This window comes from Neoarius graeffei, chromosome 25 (assembly GCF_027579695.1).
Source record: "Neoarius graeffei isolate fNeoGra1 chromosome 25, fNeoGra1.pri, whole genome shotgun sequence".
NCBI classification, from domain to species: Eukaryota; Metazoa; Chordata; class Actinopteri; order Siluriformes; family Ariidae; genus Neoarius; species Neoarius graeffei.
In genome coordinates this window covers 45,995,938-46,020,665 of record NC_083593.1, presented here as the reverse complement: position 1 = coordinate 46,020,665, position 24,728 = coordinate 45,995,938, and the positions used below count along the sequence as shown (strand labels likewise).

The following is a 24,728-nucleotide window of genomic DNA, read 5'->3' as shown; positions in this document are numbered from 1 at the left end:
CAGGATAAAGCAGCTAGAGATAATGAGATGAGATGAGGAACATGAAGGAAATTTTGAGACGGTTGTTTGTTTGTACTACAGAAAGTTGCGCATGTCGCCTCAGATATCACCCAGATTGTCAGACCTTTTTTAAACACTAGCTGCGGTTTAAATGACCCTCAAAATGAACAAGGTGAAGTGAGCCGTACTACAGAATGATGTCACTCTCACCTTCATCCTCCAGCTCATCGTCTACAGGCGTGGACGGCCGAGCTCTCTTACTCTCTCCTGTGGAGACAGGGTCTGGAGGTTCTTTCCTCTTCACCTGGAACACACACACACACCAAAAAAAAACCCCAAACCCTATTATTTACCTGTTTAAAGGCAAACTATGGCCCACTTTACACGGGGACGGTCTGAAACAAAAACGCAAAAGTCCGTTTTCGTTCTCACTTTTTTTCCGCATCTACACGACCGTTTTCAAGGAGGAAATCTGCGTCTATACGGTGACGCATAAATGTGTGGAATTCAATTGGATGTGCATGCCAGGCAGCTAGGTGGTGCTGTGAAAGACCTCCGCTATGTTTGCACGCATGCGCAACGTCTTCCGTTTTGTCTGATCTGCACATCTGCGCCGCAAAAACTTTGACTACTCTGGCTAGGGTAAGTAAGAAAGTAAGTAAAAAAAGTAAGAGCATGCTATACCCGCCTCTGTTCATTACCGGTATATGTGCAGATTCGGTATAGATGTTCGAAGGACTCCTGGACGTTTATTAAAGCTGCCAGAGCAGCTTGAAGGTCCGTTGGATCGATGTGATCAGACATGCTCTTACTTTTTTACTTACTTTCTTACTTCCCGGGCTGGCATGTACAGTATATGACACATGTATGACGTAAATGCGTACCCGACGTGAGCAGATCCGAGCAGAGTTTCGCGTATTGGGTAGTTTAGACGGATATGCAACGGGGGCTGTTTTTAACTTATCCACTCTGGAAGGCGTTTTCAATTTTTTCCGTTTTTCAGCCTCGGAAACGCCGTCCCCGTGTAGACGAAAGGCATTTCCGATAAAATATTTAGTCGTTTTTACCCGACAGCGTCCTCGTGTAAACGGGCCCTATAACCGATCGGCCATAAACTAACAGGTGTAGGAGTGTGTTCTCTGTGAGCTTTCACTTTCTTTATTCTCCATATGACAGCATTTGCATGTGGTATACACACACTGGATGATCCATACCTTGAAGGATGGAAGACGGATGGCGCCTCGCAGGCCGATCCCCAGACCCATGCCCTCGTAACCAAGACCCTCGCCTTTACTCCAGGTTTCCAACAGACTAGGTGTCAGTGTCTCTTTCGGTTTCACTCGCTCCTTATCATCCTCCTTACCCTCACCTGCCTTCACTGGGGTGGACGTCGCCTGAGACACAAACAAGCAAGAAAGAAAGAAAAAGAATGAGGAACAATGTATACAAATCACCAACAAAAATAAATCTGCAGTGAGTGATTAATACTACATACACAAGTTTGTTCATGAATGAGCATCATTTTTTAAAAAGAAGTTGCTGCATCCACATTCTAAATTCCTAAAGTCAGTTTTTATGCAGTAATTCGTTAACTTTATAAAGCATTGAGTTTATTACAGTACAAAACAAAAAAAGTTTGTACACACCTACTCATTCATAGGATTTTCTGTATTTGGATTATTTTGTATTATTTACATTGTAGAAGAATACTGAAGACATCAAAACTACGAAATAAACATATAAGGAATTATGTGGTAAATTTAAAAAAAAGGGTGAAAAAACAAAATGTTTCATATTTCAGATTCTTCCATCGTTTACCTTGATGACGCTTTGCACACTATTGGCATTATCTTAATCAGCTTCTTAAGAAGCCAACACTACAATGTTTAATTAATTGCTGAACGACACACAGTGCATTTGAATAGTTTGTTAGATTTAATGTTGTGGAATGTCCAAGAAACAAGTTAGTTACTGTTCTCACTTATGTCACAGCCGTGATAGTCAGTCTTTCGTCTCTCTCGCACCCCCCCCAAAAAAAAAAGAAGAGACAGTTTGCTGTCTTGAGTCAGTCCTGTAGACTTTCCTGAGCTTGGAAACTTCGTTACAAAGTGCTTACAAAAGAGGCTCTTTCTATAAATGTTTCTATACGTACGCCTCATAACAAAAATCGTCATCACATCAACAATTCTACGTTTTACGTCGTCAGAAAACGTTGTTTTTTGTGGGTTTTTTTAAAATATTAAATTACGTGAAGTGTTTGCCTTACAAGTCCCTGTGTCCGAGCTGTTACTATAGAAACAAACTATTCGAACAAGCGCATTCATATTAAACTTTCGCTCATGTTGCAGTCGGAACAACTGTCTGAGTCGTGCAGTCACAGTGTGGGTGAATCCCTGAATCTTGTGGTCAGAAGGTGTATATTCTTTTTGCATAACACCATGGCTCGGCTCGGACATATAGTCCTGTGCAAAAGTCTTAGGCACCCCTATTTTTTTTTTCATACAAACTTTGCTATAAATTTCTATTTGATGACTGACATTATCAAGTCAGTACAAAAATATTTTAAAATCCAAACATTCATTTTCCAGCACAAAATTAAATGTTACAGAAAAAAAAAATTGTATTGCAGCATATTCCATAAGAGAGCACTTTTCAGATGAAAAAAGAAAACATAATGAAGGCTGCTGGGTTTTGGTGCAAAATGAAGAAGCGAGTGTGACAGTCAAAGTGTCCAGAAGAACCGTGGCTGGTTCTGGAAGATGCTCAGTAAAACCTACAGCTCATTTCCATATCAAACTGCACTCACTGTACCTGAGACTATTTTTTTTTTAAAGCAAAGGGTCGACTCGCACCAAATTTCATTTATTATGGCTTACTGCTGTTTATAGGTTTTTTGTTTGGTTTTTTTTAACTGTTGAAACTTTTCATTATTTTTAAGCCATTTTTGGTCTACAGCATTTCTTTACATGTGTCTAAAGCCAGTATCTCACTGGGCTGCGACAGCTTGCGGCAAATTGCGAACGTCATTCGCGAGAGAGTTTCAAAAGTGTCTTGAAACATTCGCGGGGCTTCTCAATTTCCTCGCATGAGTCGCAAAGTGTCGCTCCTTCGTCGCTGAAATTTTGAACATGTTCAAAAAATTCGTGCGACAAAATTTCTCTCAAAATAGCTGCAAATGCGTCGCCGGTGTCGCAAAGCCGTCGCGAACCCTTCTCAAGTCAGTTTCCGTGAGGCTTCCTCTACTTCCCTGCCTGCTGAGGGAAAGCCGAGCTGTGACAGCCTGCGACTAGTTGGAGACACACCAATTGCGGTAAAATATGCGAATATCAATTCAGTGTGATTCCAAGTGAAAACTGTCGCTAATTCGCATATTTTATCGCAATTGTTGTGTCTCCAACTAGTCCCGGGCTGTCACAGCCCAGTGAGATACTACCCTAAGACTTTTAAAGAAAGAAAGCACAACTTTATTCATCACACACTTGTGAAATTCCTCTCTGCATTTAACCCATCTGAAGCAGTGAACACTCACATACCCAGAGCAGTGGGCAGCCATGCTAACAGTGTCCGGGGAGCAGTTGGGAGTTCGGTGCCTCACTCAAGGGCACCTCAGCCCAAGGCCGTCCCATATTAACCTAACTGCATGTCTTTAGACTGTGGGGGAAACCGGAGCACCCGGAGGAAACCCACGCAGACACGGGGAGAACATGCAAACTCTACACAGAAAGGCCCCCGCCAGCCGCTGGGTTCGAACCCAGAACCTTCTTGCTGTGAGACAACCGTGCTAACCACTACACCACCATGCCGCCCACACAGTACTCTAGTGCTGGCTGTAACTCAAACTGTTCTATAGAAACAAGGGACTCTTATGGCAGATGTTCCACATAATCCAGACTAGTAACAAACCAATAAACAGATGTGTTGTTATTTAAATAAATAAATATCTATCCATCTATGATATGGTGATGTTTTCTCTAAGCTGAAGTTAACCTCACGATTTATGGAGTGTCCAGTGTCAGTGCTTTGTAAAAGTCAGTAATTTATCACCACAAAGCAGGAAAGTCTTCAGAACTGAGGACTATCTTTCTTTAAAGGAACAGTCCACCGTACTTCCATAATGAAATATGCTCTTATCTGAATTGAGACGAGCTGCCCCGTACCTCTCCGAGCTTTGCGCGACCTCCCAGTCAGTCAGACGCGCTGTCACTCCTGTTAGCAATGTAGCTAGGCTCAGTACGGCCAATGGTATTTTTTGGGGCTGTAGTTAGATGCGACCAAACTCTTCCGCGTTTTTCCTGTTTACATAGGTTTATATGACCAGTGACATGAAACAAGTTCAGTTACACAAATTGAAACGTAGCGATTTTCTATGCTATGGAAAGTGCGCACTATAATGACAGGCGTACTAACACCTTCTGCGCGCTTCGGCAGCGCATTGATACGGAGCTCAGATATCAACGCGCTGCCGAAGCGCGCAGAAGGTGTTAGTACGCCTGTCATTATAGTGCGGACTTTCCATAGCATAGAAAATCGCTACGTTTCAATTTGTGTAACTGAACTTGTTTCATATCACTGGTCATATAAACCTATGTAAACAGGAAAAACGCGGAAGAGTTTGGTCGCATCTAACTACAGCCCCAAAAAATACCATTGGCCATGCTGAGCCTAGCTACATTGCTAACAGGAGTGACAGCGCGTCTGACTGCGTCTGACTGACTGGGAGGTCGCGCAAAGCTCGGAGAGGTACGGAGCAGCTCGTCTCAATTCAGATAAGAGCATTTTTCATTATGGAAGTACGGTGGACTGTTCCTTTAACATGTAAGCTGGATTTTTTTTTTTTTTGTATTGACACTTTTTAAATTCCATATATTAACTTTAAAAGGGGGGGGGAAGAGGCTGGTGAGAGAACAATATATAGCAGTTATAATACAAGTGAATTAATGTAAAAGAACTAATTTCAGTAATGAATATAGAATATATTAAAGAAAACATCTGGATATTTACATGTATTTTCAGTGATGAAAAGCTGTAGCAGTGCGTTTCTGCCTCTCCTATCAAATATGTCAAGTATTTCTTTAATGATTGGTGACAGAATGCCCACCTTGGCAGAGCGCTCCTTCCTCTCCCACCATTCGTCAAAGGCCCTGAAGGCCACCACTTCCACCATCTTACGGTTGAGATCTCGCTTCATGATGGCCTTCAACTCTTTGACAATAACCATGAGCACGCCGTCCACCGTGGCTTTGTGCGGGTCTTCTTTCTTTGGCTCGTAGCCAGGTGGTGGCACTGATGGGTTAAACTTGGGCATGCTGGGTAAAGGCCAGGGTTGCCCGTGTCCACCACTGGGAGTGTTCACCATGGACAATGGTGGGTAGGGACTGCCGAACTGCATGGCACCCGTGCTTGCAGTTGTTGTTCCCCCTAGAAACTGTGGGTAAGGGTAAGCACGCTGGTTCTGTGCCATGCGGCTCAGCATCTGCGTCTGCATCTGGAATGACATGTGCACGCTGCCCCACTGTGGCAAACAGCTCATCAGCTCCACAGGCATCATGGCCATCATGCCTGGTGGGTACGGAGGCATTGGGGGCAGCATTGGGGGTGGGGCAGGGAGATGGGGGGGCATGTGAGCAGGATGCATGGGGTATGCAGGCTGTGGAGGGGGTAGAGGGGGGAAGCCAGGCATTGGGAGCGGCATGGACTGAGGGGCTATCGGAGACACGGCCGAGTTCACCACAATGCCCTTCGTGCAGTCGCTGGAGATGGGCGTGCCTGGCATCTCATCATCAGAGATTTCCATATCCTCCCCTGATGACTGGTTACCCTGGAGACAGTGAGACATAGAAATATAAGATTTTGGTAAGTAAAATTCACACACACACACACGATATGCCAGAATTTTCTCCTTTTACTGTGACTTGATGATTTTTTTTTGTACTTTTATTTCTCCATTAATGTCATTTTCCCATAAACAGGAAATCAGAGTAGAATGATTACAAATTTGTCCATATTAACACTTTTCTATAAAACAAACATCCTGAAAAAAGGAGAAAAGAACAAATAGACCAAGGAGATGACAAAAATACAAAACATACATTAAACTCACTGGCATATACAGTATACATGAGAGATGTAAAGTATATTTATGAGACACATTGTACAGTACAAGTGTACAGGACCAGTTTGAAGCTAAAGCCGGTGTTAATGAGATTTTGATGTGACCTCAGGCTGAGATCAGTCCGAAGACAGCACGCCTAATGTCTCAACACCGACTGATTTGCTCTTGAATACAGACAAATCTGTATTTAATCTTAAAAAGAGTACATTATAAGACGTGTAACTTATTCACCATGTACATCTTCACATCTCACAGAACATACAGTACTCTGCAAAAGACTTAGGCACACGTAAAGAAATGCTGTAGACCAAAAATGGCTTTAAAAAAAAATTATGAAATGAAATGTTTCAACATTAAAAGAATACTATAAACAACAGTAAGCCATAATAAATGAAACGAAGTCGATATTTGGTGTGAGTCGACCCTTTGCTTTAAAAATTTTGTAGTCTCAAGTAAACTGAGTGCAGTTTTATGCGGAAATGAGCTGTAGGTTTTACTGAGCATCTTCCAGAACCAGCCACAGTTCTTCTGGACACTTTGACGGTCACACTCGCGTCTTCATTTTGCACCAAAACCCAGTAGCCTTCATTATGTTTTCTTTTTTCATCTGAAAAGTGCTCTTTTATGTAATATGCTGCTCAGATACAAATTTTTTTTCCCTGTAACGTTTAATTTTGTGCTGGAAAACGAACGTTTGGACTCTAAAATGTTTCTGTACCGACTCGATAATGTAGAAGTCATAAAATAGAAATCTATAACAAAGTTTGTATGAAAAATAAATAAATAGGGTGCCTAAGACTTTTGCACAGGACTGTATACATGTTCAGCAGAGCTGTTTTGGCAGAGGGATTTTGTCAGACAATAAGGAGAAACAGATTTTGAAACATACGGGGCCCGACAGAACACTTAAAACATTAAAGTAGTAGCGAAGCCTTCAAATGACTTAATAATGAAAATTAAAATTTATATATTATTCGACTAAATTCGCTTTCTACAAACAGCTACAAAAGCTCAAACATTTTATCCTATTTAGGTCCAAGGAGCCTCAGCAGACTGTGAAGAACAGCTTGGGATAATTTTTTTTTTAAACTTTGTTACTCTGGTGAAAATCACAACCCACCATTATCAAAGTTATTTTTAACAGTTATTCCACGAAAATGAGTCGTACAAGAGCTGATAGCCGACGAGGTGCATAGCACCAAGTTGGCTATAAGCCATGTGTGATAAGATTGAGTGGACTAACTATTTTATTCTATTCACATTCACTGGATTTTGAGAAACAGAGCATTTTTATTTTTTGCAAATTCAGTAAATACAAAACGTCCGACAAAAATCTCATCTCATCTCATCTCATTATCTCTAGCCGCTTTATCCTTCTACAGGGTCGCAGGCAAGCTGGAGCCTATCCCAGCTGACTACGGGCGAAAGGCGGGGTACACCCTGGACAAGTCGCCAGGTCATCACAGGGCTGACACATAGACACAGACAACCATTCACACTCACATTCACACCTACGGTCAATTTTAGAGTCACCAGTTAACCTGACCTGCATGTCTTTGGACTGTGGGGGAAACCGGAGCACCCGGAGGAAACCCACGCGGACACGGGGAGAACATGCAAACTCCACACAGAAAGGCCCTTGCCGGCCCCGGGGCTCGAACCCAGGACCTTCTTGCTGTGAGGCGACAGCGCTAACCACTACACCACCGTGCCGCCCCCGACAAAAATCATTTCTGCTAATTTGTAAAAATGCTAAAATAATTCTTGGGGGGGGGGATACTTTCATTCCATATTTTGTTGCTTTTTATTTTTGTATTTTCTGAGGTTTTGTTTTCAAGTAGAGTTTTTATTTCGTCCTTGGTTGGTTCAGCAACACGCTCCGCCAATTTTTTTTTCTCTACTCACGAGATCTGAGCTGATAGCCCAGTAGTAGAGTAGCCAATCGATTGCTCCTATCCAGTGAATGTGGATCTCTGAGCTCTATATAAAATCTGGAGAGCTCATAGCCTATTCCCCGCTATAGAGACGAGTGAAGCCATCTGGCCGCCATATTAAGCACTCCCATCGCGCGTATTTGGCTCGTGTGTTAAACTGCGGTATCCGATCAAATTTGCCCCAAGAAAAGTATCTCCTGACTTTTTTTCCCTTTCATTACCTCCTTATTTTCTCAACTCTACCCACACTCCTTATACATCTTTATAGCACTCCCCTTCGCTGTAATTGTTTTTTTTTCCCCTTTTCCAGTTCAGTCTCTGATCTTTTTTTTTTTTGAATGGCTCTCTTTTACTACTATAATTATTTTTACAGAGATTATTTCAGTTTTTCTCTTATACAGTGTATGTTTCTCTTTCATACATTTCTTCTTCCTTATAAAGAAGAAGAAATGTATAAAAGAGAAAGGTTATATATTATATCATAATAAAATAAATATATATTTTATATTATATATTTAGTTATATTATATATCGATACTCGCAGGTGAACTGTCCGTCCACAACCTTTGACCTGATGATTTGTACAGTTCACTGCTGCACATTTTTTCTTCTAATTTTTCTCACCAGCTACATAAATAACTTGTCCAATCTTGTGTAGCTTCCAGTAGTCTAAATGACAGTTCCGCTCCGCGATGGGAGTGGTAAGATGGCAGCCAGCTCGCTTCATTCTGATTTGCCCGTGAGCTCGCTAGATTTTATACAGAGCTCAGTGATGTGGACAGAATAAAAATTAAAGTTCTTCGCGTTATTAGCCAGTCTGACTGGTCACTCGGACTGAACAAGACAGACACTTGTCCATGGAATTTATTTTACAGTTAAACGGGTCTATAAAAAGCTTAAGAAGCCCTGCATTATAGAATCCACAGCTCAGATACAGCGTGATGCTATTAATATACCAATACGTATGCACTTTGTGGTTATGAATAAAGTGTAAACTTTTATCTGCGGTTATGAATGCGCTTGATGAATTAAATAGGCTGAGCATTTTTTTAGCACGCACTCTGGGGGCTTGGATACTGCATTGTGTATTAGGTGGAGGAAGGAGAAATGCAGCCGCACTAGCTCAACAGGAAGTGCAGCAGTAAACGGCCAGGCATTGTCTTTCCTCCTGCAACACCCTGATGTGGTAGAGAGGAACTGAAAGTGCTCTGCTCACACACACACACACACACACGAAGCGAGCGCTTAGTGTTTACTTCCAGAAAGTAAGGCTCACTTACACCCACGAGCATGTTTAGTTATACACAGCAGTCAACATTAAAATTGTACACTGTCTCATGCGTGTAATTGATATCGTAACAATCACAGTCTTATCAGAGCTTATCATATTTGTCTTGTTCTGGATTATATTTCATAGCAACTATTGTAGAAGTGTCTGCTAAATACCTGCAATGTAATATTTATACACACAAACCTAATCCCCCCCCCCCCATTTTTGTTTTGGTGTCTGGTTTACAGCACGCACCAAAAAGCAACCTGAATTTCGGACAATAGCTACAAAACGTACAGAAAAACTACAATTTGTTTTTATAACCATGTTATATGATAATTTCCTTCACCACATGTGATTTCTTGGAGAAAGAAATAAAGTCTTTCATCCTAATTCCAAAGAAAGCTATCTGTCGAACAGCGAATGTCGTCTTTACTGTTCCGATTTACTGACGAATTTGTGTTTATAACCTGCTATTCATTTGTCAAACACAGTTCATTAAACACACAAAGGTAGAGGAGCACATGTTTTATGATGTTATGTTCAGTGCTGTTTCAGACAGATTTCACAACTTCCTACACCAACTACTGCGTTTCCACAGGGTCCTAAAACCCTCCTTATATCCACACGTACACACTGTCACAAAGAAAAATTCACTGTGTCAACCTGTCATGTCAAATATTTTGGATAAGCCCTCTTTACATTCATACAGAGGTCCAATGGGCCAAGAGGTCGTTAGGGGGCGCTGCAGTTAGAGCTGCAGTTAGAGCTGCAATATGCTTAGATACCACACAGCACCTAGCCTGGGAAATCCCGTGCTGCTTTGCACAATCGTTCCGATCTGAAAAGACAGCATGGAAACTATGGTCTAAAGGCTCGCCTGAGTTAGGGAGCCAATCAGAGAGTGGGGAGGGGTGGAAAGACGGTGACGCGTACTACTCGACAAACGGAAGCTTGTAGTTTATTTGGGACTGTTTACGGATCACATTTAACATGCCGGCGAGCGATACGAACCAAACGAACCAAACCAGCTTCTCTCATATTTGTCTTGCACACACAAACGGCAGTAATCGTTCGGTGCCATTGTTTTCCTATTTTTGTTTTGCCTTCTCTTTCTCTTTCCTTCTCTTCTTCGCCGCTCTAACTACGTCACCGGGTACAACTGCCATGATTGGCCATGGGCTACGTATACGCCAAATGATAGACATTCGCAACGTCCAATAAACGGCCGTTGACAATCGTAAACCACACCTCCCCTATGAGAAATTCAATAGGCGGATTCCAGACCATATTTCACTTGTGATATGGTCTGGTGTTAACCAGACTACACAGCACCCTGACAATTTGCGTGATCGACAGGTTCTGAAAATTCAGTATTTACTAATGTTCCGCATTGGGAATAAGTTTGTTTTTAAACAGTCTGGACATAATCATGCAAACAGAAACCAAAAAACATGCATGAGTCATGACGGTGTGTTTCGAAAGCATTTTTTTTTTCTACACCAGTACACACCAATCCAAGATCCGCCACCATGACAAAATGATGTATGCTTTGGATGTCTTTTCAAATTTTGTCAGCGGAGTACGTAGCAACGAATGCAAAAGTGTCAGCCTGCATGTTAATAAAAGAGGTGTAGCTATAATATTTTCCAAGAATCTGGATAAATTTCGATTGACTAAAATTCATTTTATATGTTCTGAGATTCAGAGCTACAACCTTCCTGTCTGGAGAGAACATTCACGCAATATAGGATGGGAAGATGCAATTTTTGATACGAATGATATTCCTGTCATATACACACACACACACATACATACAGGACTCGAAATTCGCGGTGGTCCGGTCGCCCGAAGCGACTTAATTTGTCATTTGGCGGGTAATTCCTGTCACTAGGCAGCCCGGCTGGCTAGTTGAAAATAAAAAATATATATGAAGCGAAGATTCAGACTAGGGCTGTGCGATATATCGAATATACTCGATATATCTCCGAAAATTCTGTGTGAGATACATAAAATTATTATATCGTAACTATCGAGTATTTTATGGTCATCTGCCGACTTGCGTTTGTTGCGTTTGTTTAAAACATTTTCCGGTGGTTTTCTCCCTGTCCCTCAGGCAGTAACGGGAGAGGCTGCCTAAGGGTAAAAAAAACAATAACGTCACACACTCGCCAACCAATCCCGGGCGACATCTCGGTGCTGAAAGGAACTTGCGGGAAGATTTTCTAGTTTCGGTTTACAGCGCTGACTCAGTTCGTGCAATCGCTGGTGCTGCATAGGCTACCGTGTAAGCTCTGTCAATTTCAGCGACAAATTAAAAATGGAAGCGGACGAATTGGTTCCTAAAAGAACTAGTAAGGGGTCAGCCATCTGGCATTTTTTTTGATATCGCGAGGAGGACGTGGAACAGCAAATGGCAATTTATAAAGCGTGCAAAAAAAAACCCCCTGTCATTACGAAAGGCAGCAGCACTACAAAGCATGTTGGACATATTTTGGGTGCTATAGTCATGATAGTAAGTATATTTGTTTTCAATACTCATACACCAAGTTGCCAAGTTTTCCAATATATTATTATTTGTTGATATTATATTATGGTGCTCGGTGTTGTTCTCATTTATGTATTTAACAACAGTATCAAAATACTCGGGTCTTGAAATAAATGCACATTAGTCATGAACAATGGTAACTACTCTCTTTTGCGTTATTTTTGACAGAAGTAAAATTCATACATGAACAAATTTTGGCGAGTTGATTTTCTGTTTGGCGAGTTACTTTGGAAGGTAGCTAGTCCGGCTGGCTGGTGAAAAAATATATGAATTTTGAGCCCTGTGTGTGTGTGTTGTGTATATATATATTAGGGCTGTAACGATACACCCAACTCACGATTCGATTCGTATCGCGATTTTTGACCCACGATTCGATACGCCCACGATTTTTTTAAAAATGTTTTTTAAAGTAGTTAATTTGACTTATTAACATTTACTTACTTACATTAACTATTTAATAACAAATAATTCAGACCACTGCAGAGAATGAGTAATATGTATGCAAAAATGAACAAATGTATATCCAAAGACTGTTTTATTTCTCAAAATAATACTGTTGAGCCGGAAGCTCTGTTTTTTTCGGTTCTGAAAAAGTCATTTTTCCAAATCGTGTAAATCCGTTAAGATTTTTTTTTGGGGGGGTGGCTCTCTCACTGTCTCACTCTCATAGGGCCAATGATTTTCTGTGATCGCGGAAAACAGATGGAAATTACGGAATTTTTATGGTGAAACATTGCTCGCGTGTCAAAATGTAACTGCCGCAGAAGGCTTCCGCCCAAGCAGACATGCCTTCAGTGTTGCCAGATATTGCTAACGTTTTCCACCCCAAAATATGTTCAAAACCAGCCAAAAAGCACCTAAACCTGCCCAATCTGGCAACACTGCATGCCTTTCCGGTCAAGTGATTGTGATTGGCTTGTGGCACACCTAGCCAGCCAATGAGCTGCTTGTTTACAGATTCGCTCCCCGCGTCACAACCAGAATGGCGACCGCTTAAAAGAAATGAATGCTCTGCCAGTGGCGAGTGTGGACGTTGCGTGACTCGCAGAAGATTGTCGCAGGTCGGCGAAAAAACGACTTACTAATAGATATAAAAAAATAAAAGTAATTTAAGTAAGTTTAAAATGTAATTTAAATAAAAAGTAAAGTATTCATAAATTGAAGTTTGGAAGCGCCTCTGTTTTTGGGCTGAGGAGAAGTTTGAAAGGGTGTACCGCGATTCTGCCTTCTTGTATCGCGATACGGATCGTGGCTCTGCGTATCGCGATTTCGATTCGCATATTGTTACAGCCCTAATATATACACACACACACACACACACACACACACTCCTTTGGTAAACTTGGTGAGGTTATAACCTTACTGTTACATAATACAGACACATCCATGGTGAACAGATATGTGTGCTTTGACGAATATAATTTATTGCTTTACATATATTACGTTTATCTTTATTTTTGCCAAGAGGATAAATTTGACTGAAAGCGCACATTGTATATTTACAGATGTAAAAGAATTTATAGCTCAAGCCTTACCGGATCCACTTTGTCGGTTGGGGTATGTGGCCCCCCCACATTGTGCGTGCTTGATGGCGAGGCGCTCTGTGGGTGGTGCATAGCAGAGGCAGTGCCTGGAATAGGCTCGTCATCATCAGAGTCAGGCAGCGGGGTGGGACTAATATCCTCCAGGCCAGTGCTTGGTGGGCGGGGCGTGCGGAGGGTGGCAGAGGATGGTGGGATGGGGGATAGCTGAGAGGAGGAGGAGGAGATGGGACTGCCTTCCATGCGCACATCTCCGTCTGAGTCTGCACCCTCACTCAGGAATGGCAACTTTGTGCGTTTTTCCTTCAGCAGCATCTCAATGCGCGAGTCCAGACTGTGGCGCTCTGCCTCCAGTGTGGGTGTGCCCGGGGAAGGGGAGGGGCAGGAGGTTGGCGTGGCAGGCCGCGTTTCCTCAGGCATAGGAGGCGGTTCCGGGTGAAATTCTGGCGTAGTAGGGGGCGGGGCTTGAGGAGGAGGGTGTCTGTAATCCGACGGATGAAAGGGCGGCTCGGCAGGGGGGTAAACGGGGGGCATGGGGGGCTGGTATGGCGAGTATGCAGGCTTATAATTAGGTGTGATAGGTGGGGGTGGAGTTTCAGGCGGCGGGTTGGGTTTCTCTGCATTGCCACGGTAACCCCCATGGACGTAATGCCTCTCTGGACGGCGGTTGTATGCGTCCTGGAATTTGGTCTCATGCCTCCGGGAGCGCTGGAAGGTAGGTGTGCCCTGCCTGCCAGAGAAGGCAGAGTCCTGAGAGAAGGGTGTACCAGAAGGGCGGGGCGTGATGGGTGTTGACTGTGATTGAGGCGTAGCATCCTGTCTAAGGCTTGAATATGCCGTGTCCATAGAGAGCGGGGTGCTTGTGCTGGTGGACCCACTTTCAGAGAGACGACGTAACGGCTCACAGGATGACTACACACACACACACACACACACACACACACACACACACACGATGTAGTTAGCACAGCACTACAATGAAGGCTGCAAGTTTCGGTTATTTGTTAGTTACTCCATTAACGTATTTTTTTAAACAGCATAGCACCTTCAAGTGCAAAATGCTAATAGTCATTTTAGAATCAACTCAAATTAAATCAAGGTATAACCTCAAACCAGAAAAAGTAGGGACAGTATGAAAAATACAAACAAAAAAAGAAAAGCAGTGATTTTTACAGTTGTGGTCAGAAGTTTACATACAGTGATATGAATGTCATGGCAATATTTGGGCTTTCAGTAATTTCTTTGAACTGTTCTTTTTCTGTGGCAGAACGATTGTACAGCATACATCTTTAATTAAAAAAAAAGAACACTAGAATTTGTTGCACAAGTTTTAATTTTCTTTGGGTTTTCTGAAATCAACACAGGGTCAAAATTATACATACAAAGTCAAAAATTTACATACACTCACTCAGATTATTAATTCAGAGGTGCTGAAACTTCTGAAAATGTCTCTTATCTTGCCAAGGCCGAGGTCTCTTAACTTCCTGTTAGTGATCATGATTGACTACAGCTGGTAGCTTCTCTGTGCCTTCATAAAAAAGGGTTTGTTTACAGCACTCATTGGATTGACCAACACACAGTAAAATGGGAAAGTCCAAGGAGCTCAGTGCAGATCTGAGAAAGAGGATCGCAGATATACACAACTCTGGAATGTCTCGGCAGTTGTTTAGAAATGGCTCCAAAATTCCAAGATCAGTTCAAACAACTGTATCCAAGTTATTGTGAGGTGTAGTCACTTTGCCAAGCCACTTTGCTTCAAGAAAACCCAAACGGTCACCCTCAGCTGAAAGGAAATTGGCTTGGATGGTCAGGAACAACCTGGGAACCACCATAGCCACAGCCCTGCCATGAACTGGAAGCTGATGGATCACCGTCTACAGTTCAGATCACCATGGACTAAGAGGCTGCTATCCAAGAAATAATCCCTGCTCCAAAATTGGCACCTTCAAGCTTAACTAAAGTTTGAAGCTGACCACACGGACAAAGAAAAAGCCTTCTGGAGGATAGCTGTATGGTCAGATAAGACAAAGATTGAGTTGTTTGGCCACAATGACCACCATGTACAGAGGGACACTGTACCAGCTGGTGGTGGTGGTAGAATCATCATGCTCTGGGGCTGTTTTACTGCCAGTGGAACTGGTTCATTGCACAAAGTGGATGGAATAATGAAGAAGTAGGACTACCTCAGAATTCTTCAGCATAAACCATCAGAAACTTGAACACGACTTGGGAGTTACAACAGGACAATGAACCCAAACACGCATGAGAGCTGGTTGTGGAGAATAAAGCAGGCTAACATTAAGCTTAAAACAAGCCCTGACTTCAACCCTTTTGAAAATATATGGACCGTGCTTATAAGTCGAGTCCATGCCAAGAAAAAAAAAAAAAAAATGTAATTGAACTCTACCAATTCTACCATGAAGAGCCATGAAATATCCAACTAGAATTCTGCCAGAAGCTTGTTCATGGCAAACAAAAATGTTTGGTCATGATGAATCTTGCAAAGAGACATTTTACCCAAATATTAGATGTACCGTATGTATAATTTTGACCCTGTGTTGATTTCAGAAAACCCAAAGAAAATTAAAACTTGTGCACCAAATTCTAGTGTTTTTTTAAAGATGTATGCTGTGCATTCTGCCACAGAAAAAGAACAGTTCAAAAAAAAAATTACTGAAAGCCCAAATATTGCCACGATATTCATACCCAAGATGACATTCATGTCACTGTATGTGAACTTCTGACCACAAGTGTAAATTTACTTTGACTTGTATTTCATTGCAGACAGTATGAACCCAAGATATTTCATGTTTTGTTGGTCAACTTCGTTTAATTTGTTAATATACATCCATTCTTGCAATTCAGGCCTGCAACACATTCCAAAAAAATTTGGGACAGGGGCAATTTAGGGCTAGTAATGAGGTAAAACAATTAAATAATGATGCGATTTGAAATGAGTGACGTCAACAGGTGACTGTAATCACGATCTGGTACAAAATCAGTATCAAGGAAAGGCCTAGTCTTTGAGGAGTAAAGACGGGCCGAGGATCTCCAGTTCGTCGACAAATGCGTGAGAATATTATTGACATGTTTAAAAATAAAATGAATTTGGATATTACACCTTCTACAGTGCATAATATCATTAAACAATTCAAGAAATCTGGAGGAATTTCAGTGCATAATGGGCAAGGGCGCAAGCCTAAGCCGAACACCCGTGATCTCCGATCCCTCAGACAGCACTGCGTCAAGAATCGTCATTCATCTATAGTGGATATAATCACATGGGCTCGGGATTACTTTGGTAACCCTTTCTCAAGCACTAGAATACGCAGTTACATCCACAAATGCCAGTTAAAACTTTACTGTGCAAAAAGGAAGCCTTATATTAACTGTCCAGAGGCACCATCGACTTCTCTATTGACTTCTTTATTGAATGGTAATGTGATGTTTACCAGCAGCGCCTCGGCCAGGCTGCGCGGGGACACCTCACATGGCTCCTCATCTCCCACTGGCACTGTCAGGGGTGTGAAGCTCCCGTTTATCAGTCGCTGGACATAACGCAGCCGGTTCTCACCTGAGCAGGTAAGGCAGAGATCAGAAACACACACACACAGGCAGGACTCTCAGTTAATAGCAAAAGCAGTGGCGGAATTAGGCATTGGCAGCTGCCTAGGGGCAGCATTTCCCTGGGGCAGCAAGGGGCACCAGCGCACGCGCACACAAAAAAATATATATAGAGAGAGAGATTTGTGCAATCAGTTTTCTATCGCTCATTTGCACATTACATCATCATCACGTCAATGACATCATATCACCAATGGATCAATTAACCTGTCCGAGTGGCACCCTGATTCTAGTTTGTGAGCTAGGCAGCCAGGCTACTTCCTGGTCTCCCACTCAGAAGTACAAAATGGGGAGGGGGTAGGTTGACCTATGACCTCAGGCCTCCCCATTGGAAGCCTGACGTAGGGGAATCTATTAGATAGCGCACACAGTACTAATACAGACTCGCATGACAAAATTCTACCAAATAAACCACAATCTATTCAGAATTCTGCGAGGATATAATTTCACAAACATATTACTGCATTTTTACTGGTTTGTGCAAAATCATTAAGAATAATATAAAAAGTCAGTCTGTATGTCACCAAGGTGATCTACTGGTTTAGTCTTGACTTTTGGTTGACAGTGCTGGGTGAGGGGTAATGTAGTGATGCTTGAGTGCCAAATCAACACAAAAGGACAAGAAAAGGGCTAGCGTCAGCCATCAGGGGTCCAGTTTAGGAAAAAGAGGAAAGAAGATGATGAGAAATGTGCAAAAGATAAAAAGTAAGCAGCTGTCATCTCTTTACAAGTATAAGATTATACTGTCTCACTAGCTTACACTACCGTTCAAAAGTTTGGGGTCACTTTGAAATGTCCTTATTTTTGAAAGAAAAGCACTGTTCTTTTCAATGAAGATCACTTTAAACTAATCAGAAATACACTCTGGCCAAGTTTACATTAGACCGTATCTGTCTCGTTTTCTTCGCGGATGCACTGTCCGTTTACATTAAAACGCCGGGAAACGGGAATCCGCCAGGGTCCACGTATTCAATCCAGATCGTGTCTGGTCCGGTGCTGTGTAAACATTGAGAATACGCGGATACGCTGTGCTGAGCTCTAGCTGGCGTCGTCATTGGACAACGTCACTGTGACATCCACCTTCCTGATTCGCTGGCGTTGGTCATGTGACGCGACTGCTGAAAAACGGCGCGGACTTCCGCCTTGTATCACCTTTCATTACAGAGTATAAAAGTATGAAAATACTGCAAATACTGATGCAAATACTGTCCATTGTGTAGTTATGATTGTCTTTAGGCTTGCCATCCTTCCACTTGCAAGTGGTAAGTGATGCGCATGCCTGATATGCACTGAGATCACACACACAGCGGCTCAGTCCCGAATCACTGCTCGTGCGCTTCACTCGCGCGCTCTGTGAGCTGCACAGGGCCGGAGTGCGCACCCTCCAGAGGGCACTCGCTGTTCAGGGCGGAGTGATTTGGAGCGCAGGATGCCTGCGGAGCAGAGCGTATCCGTGTATTGGCGTTGCTGTGTGCACGCGAATCGTGTATTGGCGTTGCTGTGTACACGCTAATCGTTTTAAAAACGTTAATCTGATGATCCGCCGATACGGTCTAATGTAAACCCCACCTCTATACATTGCTAATGTGGTAAATGACTATTCTAGCTGCAAATGTCTGGTTTTTGGTGCAATATCTCCATAGGTGTATAGAGGCCCATTTCCAGCAACTATCACTCCAGTGTTCTAATGGTACAATGTGTTTGCTCATTGCCTCAGAAGGCTAATGGATGATTAGAAAACCCTTGTACAATCATGTTAGCACAGCTGAAAACAGTTGAGCTCTTTAGAGAAGCTATAAAACTGACCTTCCTTTGAGCAGATTGAGTTTCTGGAGCATCACATTTGTGGGGTCGATTAAATGCTCAAAATGGCCAGAAAAATGTCTTGACTATATTTTCTATTCATTTTACAACTTATGGTGGGAAATAAAAGTGTGACTTTTCATGGAAAACACAAAATTGTCTGGGTGACCCCAAACTTTTGAACGGTAGTGTAACAATGGATATAATGTCACACAGATTCATCATGATATGTGTAGCCTGCAGCGAAAGCCTAACTAGCACATTTATTCTAATAATTATTAATAATAATTATTCTAATAATAATTTTTTTATTTGTATTCATATAAAATACACCTTGGTCCATTGAGAACAGCATTTCGTTCTTCTGTATATTATTTACTGTTCGCCGTGATACTTGTTTGCACTTTTTAAGCACCTTGGACCATTGACATTTTGTTCTTCAGTATACTGTGTATGTGGAAGAATGACAAAGTTAAGTTGAGGTGAGTATACTAATAAATACTATATTAGTATAAATATGGAAGTGATTATCGAAAATTGTGTGCTCTGATTGGTCGAGAAATTCGGACCATTTCTCGATAATCACCTTGAGCGACTCTGGCAAAATGGCAGCCAATCGCTTTGTCACCGTAAGTGAGGCAGAATTAGAAATGATGAAAGAAAATGCTGTTCCTAAAGGCAGTAAAGATGCTACGAAGTTTGGTCTAAAACTATTCAAAGGTAAGGTGGGATTGTGATTTGTTTTATCCATTTCAAAACAAAAGTATTTTATGTGAGTCGGCACAGATAAGTGACAAGTCCCTTTGCATTACATTTGCATGCTGCTTTTGAAGATTTTTTGTTTTTAAATGTATTTGAAAGACAATTTTTTTAAATAATCACCTGTGTATTTATACGAAAACAATTATCCACCTCAGGCTCAGTGAATATCGCTGAATAATAACCTCGACTTTGGTGAATAATTGTTAATTATTCTCCACTATATAATTTATACTATAATTTTATACTATACTAAGTGATTTGTCTCTATTTGTTTTGGTTACTTCTTTTTGATATTTATGTCTTATTTTTGCATACATTTTTAATATGTATATAGTTTTTAAGGTTTGTGTTGTTCCAAATGTTAAAAATTACTTTAAAGAAAGGTAAACGGAGTAAAAACTAGATTCAAGTAGATATTTGGTGCGACAATCCCTCGCTTTTAAAAAGGCTTCAGTTGTCGTACGTACACTGTTGTTCAATTTATAAAGTATTAAGGATTCCTTGAAAACTTGCTCCAGTTCTACTGCAATCTCTGGAGTTCCCAGACAGATTCGCTGAGCTTTTTAATTTGAAAAATGGTCTCTTACTTTGGTTAATTGTATACTGATGGGAAAGCTAAAAATGTCCTACTGGCACACTTCTTGCACATTACTAATACTTTCTTGCACAATAATATATTATAAATTAATATAATTCCATGAACTTATAATACTACTGTTTTTTCCACTGTTTATTTCTGTTGTTATAGTTAAGACATTTTGTATGATATATTTGTTCTTTTAGTGTTCCCAATATTTTTGGAAAATGACTTACTATATGCATTCAATTTAATAAAGCTAATGAATATACACTATAGTACTGTGCAAAGACTGAGGCATCCTAACCTTCTTAATACTAATTTTGTCTCAGATGTTCATTTTATAACTCCCGCATTATCGGGTCAGTAAAAAACTGATTTCCGAACATTTCTTTTCCAGTTAAAAAAAAAAAAAAAGTCAGTAAAGAAGGCAGGACATTATATAATAGACCGCTACTACATAAAAACAAAACAAAATGCTGGCTCTAAGGGATTACCCGCAAACTGTACTGATGACAGACTACTGATTGCCACAATAAATATTAACTTTATTGCTGTTTACAGAAGTCTTTAATGTAAGAAGGGATCTCTACAGCATTTCTTTACATGTGCCTAAAACCTTTCTACAGGACTATAAGCTCGGGGATGTTTTCTCATAGCAATGCTTGCATGTATTTTTCACGGCAATCTTTGCATAGTTTATCAGAGCAGCATTACTAAAAATGAGTGCAAAGTAGATTACCAACTGAAGGGAATATTGGTCAAAAAAAACAGAGAGAGAAAATGCTGAGTGGTCAGAAATGTGACACCATCAGCTGGAAGTAGGAATTAAACTTTCCCAAAACTCAGTCAGTCATTCAGAGTATACTAATGGGAACATTTTTATACTTTAACCTGAAATATCTTTCAAACTAAGAAGTTAATAAAACCACATTTGCAAGAATCAGTTCACCTCTCGGTAAAATTTTTTGAACAGACGTTATATGTAAGTGTTTTGACTCCATACATCAGAGAGAAAAGGAATAATAGTAATCTGTAGTGTGTGTCTTATTTGTATATTCATAATGTCAGGGTTTGTTTTGTTTGGGTTTTTTTTTTTGCTGTTGACTGTAGAGTGTATATCTGACAGTTGTGGAATCAATTGGACTCTGTCTCTTTAAGAGAGGAAAGAGAGAGAGAGAGAGAGAGAGAGAGAGAGAGAGAGAGACTTGGGAAGAAATCTGCAAGAGTATTTCAGTTTATATCTATCGCAACACTCACACATTACTACAACACACACACACACACAAGCTTTATGAAAATAACTTCAAAATAACAACACACAACAGGAGCTTGCGACGCCTCCATCTGTCACTTCTGTTTCCTGAACTTTATTCATTTTTAATTAGCACCCATATCCATAATAAACACATTAAAACTGTTTGTGTTTACTGATTATAAATGTACTTGTTTTGCAAGATGTAGTAAAGAAGCAGAGAGAGAGAGAGCAATGACAACCACGTGCAGCAGTGTTTACGGTGGTTACCAAGTAACCGACTGTGACATGACATTCCAAATAAAACACAGTGTAAAGCGGGACGTTTCTAGTCTGAGTTAAAACAAACAAAAAAAACTTCTTTATAATGTTGAGTGACTGTTAAACCCTCACACAGGTTGAAATGCTTGATGTTTTCTGCTCTTACCTTTGGGGTCGAGCTCTGCGTGGATGATGTTCCCCATCACTGAGGTGTTGTGCAGGTTCTGCACTGCGTCCTTGGCCGCCTTCACTGAGCCAAACACCACTTTAGCGATGCCCAAGTGCTTCTTGTTTTTCGGATTGTATAGAATTTCCACCTCCTCGATCTCGCCGTATTTCTGGCACATGTCGGTAAGGAAACCCTCCCGGATGTTGTCGTTCAGCCTTGCGAATGTCACTTCCTTCGGAGGCACGCGCCCGATGTAGCATTCATCAATCTGTTAATGATTATCAATGGGCATTTTCACTCTCATTGTACTCTATTACACTGTTTATGCATACTGTATAAGGAGTAGGATTACACTCAGTGCATGGCAATTTTATAATCCTGTGAAAACCACAATGAATGGAATTTCATTGTACAATTAATTAAAAAAAAAAAAGGTCTTACATCCTGAATCTTAAATATTACAAATACTGTATAGGCCTTAACAGGCTCCTCTTGACAGGCCAACTACATGAAAGTTTCACCTTATATCTCTGTATATTTTCTTGCGCTTCTCTGCACGCACATAAACAGCCAGACACTGGACTATTTGTTTGTTTATCAAGGAAGCCATGGCCCAATGGTTTGAGAAGCAGCTTTGGGACCAAAAGGTCGCCGGTTCAATTCCCTGGACCAGCAGGAATGGCTGAAGTGCCCTTGAGCAAAGCAGATAACCCGCAACTGCTCCCCAGGCTGCTGTGGGTATGTCATATGTCACTCTGGATAAGAGCATCTGCTAAATGCCTGTAATGTAATGCAATGTAGTTTTGTTACATGTACACTCAGGAAGACAGTGTCAGGAACTCAGTGTGTGTAACATACCTAACAAAATAATAATAAATTATTATTACTACTACTCCTACTTCATTATTAATCTATATATTCAGGAACGTCTCATTTTCTTCCATGCATCCTCCGGGCCCGCTCCACAAGATTATTGAATAGCTTCATCCACCAGGCTGTCAGGATGCTGAACTCTGTCCACTACCTACCTACCTACCCCTGGTCTGTAACACATTCATTCACACAATAAACTCTATCTCATCTGTTTGCACATCACACTACAATCGTTTGCATTATTCTTGGATCTGCTGCTCTTGCTCATTTACACCTCATAAGCTACTCTTCTAAGCACCTTCTCCGTTACAGATATTGTACTGTATTTGCACTACTCATATTTTGTACATTGATTTGAGTGTATTTTTACCTATATTATCTATCTATCTATATTTATTTATTTTCCCCCTTAATGTAAATTTTTTTTATCTGATTTTACAAGTAAGGTGAGAGAGAAATGGCATTTCGATTCTCCTATATGTCCTGGATATATAGTGAATTGACAATAAAAAAAAAAATATCTTTGAATCTTGAATACAGGAAAGCTGTTGCATCCCAAACCTCGTGTCCCACTGTATTCCCTCACTCACATACATATATACACACACATATATACATATATATACATATATACATATATATACATATATACATATATATATATATATATATATATATATATATATATATATATATACACACACACACAACCGTTCAAAAGTTTGGGGTCACCCAGACAATTTTGTGTTTTCCATGAAAAGTCACACTTTTATTTACCACCATAAGTTGTAAAATGAATAGAAAATATAGTCAAGACATTTTTCTGGCCATTTTGAGCATTTAATCGACCCCACAAACGTGATGCTCCAGAAACTCAATCTGCTCAAAGGAAGGTCAGTTTTATAGCTTCTCTAAAGAGCTCAACTGTTTTCAGCTGTGCTAACATGATTGTACAAGGGTTTTCTAATCATCCATTAGCCTTCTGAGGCAATGAGCAAACACATTGTACCATTAGAACACTGGAGTGATAGTTGCTGGAAATGGGCCTCTATACACCTATGGAGATATTGCACCAAAAACCAGACATTTGCAGCTAGAATAGTCATTTACCACATTAGCAATGTATAGAGTGGATTTCTGATTAGTTTAAAGTGATCTTCATTGAAAAGAACAGTGCTTTTCTTTCAAAAATAAGGACATTTCAAAGTGACCCCAAACTTTTGAACGGTAGTGTATGTATGCATGTGTGAGAGAGAGAGTAAGTATATACCATATACTCACTCACTCTCTCACACACACACACACACACACACAATTCCCCGTGGTTTGGAGCTTGTGGTTTGGAGCGTTACTATGGCGACCCGCGAGCATGCATGCCATCGCTGTCTGATCTACGATACAGCTCCAACCCAATCACAGATCCTCTGCAGGTGCGCGCGCGCGTGTCCAAGTGTCACTGTAAACACGTGTCGGTTCTGTCTCACCTTAAACTTCGGCACAGGCAGGTCGGTCTCCTTGTACCTGGTCCACATGCGACCGATCCGGGGATCCCTAACCATGTCCACCGGGGGGATCCCGGGATTCTGAGAAGAAGCAAACACAGAAACGTGATCAGATCTGCATGACACACACAGAGTTCACCTGTCCTCCAGGACGAGGAGGAGGAGGAAACGGGTGGCTCATTTAACAGTCAAAAGAGACTGAAAGATCAGCTAAAATAAATGAATAAGGAAGGCACGGTGACACTGACTATCCCGGTCACCCTATTTTTCCCGAGCCCGTGCATGCAGTGTATCGCTCACCGGTATGTTGAAATTTTGTCCATCGTATCGGTAGAGTTTGTGCGAGCCTTTTCTCAGCGCCGGGTCAATAATCAACTTGTAACTTCTCCAGTGGTGCTCTCTCCGCTTCTCTACCGAGCTGTTCTCCGTACCGCCGTTCGCCAAACCTGTGTTCAAACAGAGGCACACACACACACGGTTTAGTAAAGTCGTGCGCG

At 41.3% G+C, this 24,728-nt stretch overlaps 1 protein-coding gene across 3 annotated transcripts in view; it reads right to left on the bottom strand.

Annotated features, from left to right (window-relative positions):
* setd1ba (SET domain containing 1B, histone lysine methyltransferase a) overlaps window positions 1-24,728 on the bottom strand; it is a 42,740-nt gene that overhangs the window by 15,466 nt on the left and 2,546 nt on the right. For all 3 annotated transcript variants that reach the window (XM_060908639.1, XM_060908637.1, XM_060908638.1), the window contains 8 exons: window positions 24,532-24,677; window positions 24,214-24,312; window positions 21,854-22,124; window positions 16,858-16,979; window positions 13,400-14,317; window positions 5,099-5,818; window positions 1,215-1,394; window positions 211-304 (listed from right to left, as the gene is read on the bottom strand). In XM_060908639.1, coding sequence (XP_060764622.1) covers window positions 211-304; window positions 1,215-1,394; window positions 5,099-5,818; window positions 13,400-14,317; window positions 16,858-16,979; window positions 21,854-22,124; window positions 24,214-24,312; window positions 24,532-24,677 — 2,550 coding nt within the window. The remainder of the gene's footprint in view (window positions 1-210; window positions 305-1,214; window positions 1,395-5,098; window positions 5,819-13,399; window positions 14,318-16,857; window positions 16,980-21,853; window positions 22,125-24,213; window positions 24,313-24,531; window positions 24,678-24,728) is intronic.